Here is a 2,223-nt window from a genome sequence, read left to right as displayed (position 1 = left end):
CCATCCACACTGTGACTATTGGGCAGCCATTCTAAAGAGTTCTATGTGTCTTTTTGCAGTTTCCAGTCTGTGGCATAGTTCAGTATAGAAATTAGAAAGTATGTCTATTTCCTGATGTATTTCTCCTTAAATTCTTAGGTAACTTTGTCTACATTTCTCCCTCTTCCCTATGCACTAAAGACCAAACTAAATTGGAGGCACATAATTAAATGATAACAAAGATCTAGGCATGGAAAAGATTTTGGTGCTGGCTCTCTGTGATATTTGTACTATGTCATCTCTATTAACTGTGTACACTAGCTAAGTGGTCTTCAGTTTTTGACATTTGTGTAATCCTATAGCCAGGTTTCCCTTTTAACTTGGATATAATGTTTTTCTCCCTCTCATGCTCTTTAGGTAACTTCAAAGTTGGCCTGGCACACGAAGTTGATGGATGGAGGAAATCACTCTGTGGTGTCTGAATTTTTGTTACTGGGACTCACCAGTTCTTGGGAGATTCAGATTCTTCTTTTTTTGTTTTTTACTATATTTTACATAGCAAGTATGCTAGGAAACCTTCTCATTGTGGTCACAATCATCTCAGACCATCACTTACATTCCCCTATGTACTTTTTGCTGGCAAATCTTTCCATCATCGACACAGGTGTTTCTAGCATTGCAAGCCCAAAGATGATTTATGACCTTTTCAGAAAACATAAAGTCATCTCCTTGACAGGGTGCATTACTCAGATGTTTTTCATTCACACTGTTGGGGGTACAGAGATGGTGCTGCTCATTGTCATGGCCTATGACCGATACATTGCTATCTGTAAGCCCCTTCACTACCTGAGCATTATGAGCCTAAGAATGTGCATTTCTCTTTTGGCTGTTGCTTGGACCATTGGACTCATCCATTCTGTGGCCCAACTGGCTTTTGTTGTAAACTTGCCCTTTTGTGGTCCAAACACAATGGATAGTTTTTATTGTGATTTTCCTCGGTTCATCAAACTTGCATGTACAGACACATACAGACTGGAGTTTCTGGTCACTGCCAACAGTGGGTTCATCTCTATGGGCACCTTCTTCATCTTGATTGTGTCTTATATCTTCATCCTGGTCACAGTTCGCAAACATTCTTCAGATGGTTCATCCAAGGCCCTCTCCACTCTCTCTGCTCACGTCACCGTGGTGGTCTTTTTCTTTGGTCCTTGCATTATTGTCTATGTGTGGCCATTCCCTACCTTACCCATAGATAAATTTTTAGCCATCTTTGATGCCCTTATCACTCCTTTCATGAATCCTGTTATCTATACTTTCAGAAATAAGGATATGAAAGTGGCAATGAGGAGACTGTTTGGTAAGGTTTTAAGTTTCAGGAAGAGTTCTTTCATGACCAATCAAAGACATTCAGATTCATTTTGATCATTCTTAGAAATTAATCTCTTTGGGCAGCCCTGGTGGCCCAGCGGTTTAGCGTTGGGCTTCAGCTTGGACTGTGGTCCTGGAGACCCAGGATCAGGTCCACGTGGGCTCCCTGCATGGAGCCTGCTTCTTCCTCTGCCTGTGTCTCTGCCTTTCTCTCTCTGTGTCTGTCATGAATAAATAAATAAATAAAAATAAAAAAAGAGAAATTAATTTCTTCAATTAAACTTTTCATAAATCTTTTCATTTTAGTTAGTAATTTTAATATCTACTGTGAAAACTCTCCTTAAGGACTCTGTTCTGATTGGGTCAATTTTTCATAGGGGCCCTTACCCTGTGGATCCTGGAAGTATTGAGGAAAAGTGAATTTAGCCTTGGAATGTAGTGTCTTTGTTATTTATTATAAAAGAATATGAAATCTCACATACTGGGCACATTTTCCATTAAAACAAAATGTTGGATACTCTTCTCTTTGGTAGTGATTCTTAAAGACCTATCTCTTCTAATCTATATGTGTATTAATGTTCATGCCCTCTGAGTTTCTCATGTCTATATACTTAGAGGAATACACAAAATGGAGACAATTGCCTAGCTTTCAGAATTTGAGACTTTTGACATCTGGATTTTACTATACATGCTCAGATTTAGTTAATACTAAGGTTCTCATTTTTAATTTTTTTTCTAAGTAGGCTCCATGCCCAATGTGGAGCCCAATGTGCGGCTTGAACTCACAACCCTGAGATTAAAACCTGAGCTGAGATCAAAAGTTGGACTCTTAACTGGCTGAGCCGCCCAGGTGCTCCAATACTAAATCTTTAGATT

At 39.2% G+C, this 2,223-nt stretch overlaps 1 protein-coding gene across 1 annotated transcript; it reads left to right on the top strand.

The window, feature by feature from the left end:
- The first annotated feature begins 402 nt into the window (after positions 1-402).
- Positions 403-1,401, top strand: LOC112919840 (olfactory receptor 4F3/4F16/4F29-like). Its single transcript, XM_025998342.2, has one exon. The coding sequence runs from the start codon at positions 430-432 to the stop codon at positions 1,399-1,401; it is 972 nt and encodes a 323-aa protein (XP_025854127.1). The 5' UTR covers positions 403-429.
- Positions 1,402-2,223: the final 822 nt, after the last annotated feature.

The sequence above is a fragment of the Vulpes vulpes genome, chromosome 15 (genome assembly GCF_048418805.1).
Source record: "Vulpes vulpes isolate BD-2025 chromosome 15, VulVul3, whole genome shotgun sequence".
Lineage (NCBI taxonomy): Eukaryota > Metazoa > Chordata > Mammalia > Carnivora > Canidae > Vulpes > Vulpes vulpes.
Note: the sequence above shows the minus strand (reverse complement) of the source record. Positions and strands in the feature narration are given on the sequence as shown.

Coding starts and splice junctions, on each gene's coding strand:
- LOC112919840 (XM_025998342.2), top strand. CDS start 430: ATGGATGGAGGAAATCACTCTGTGGTGTCTGAATTTTTGTTACTGGGA.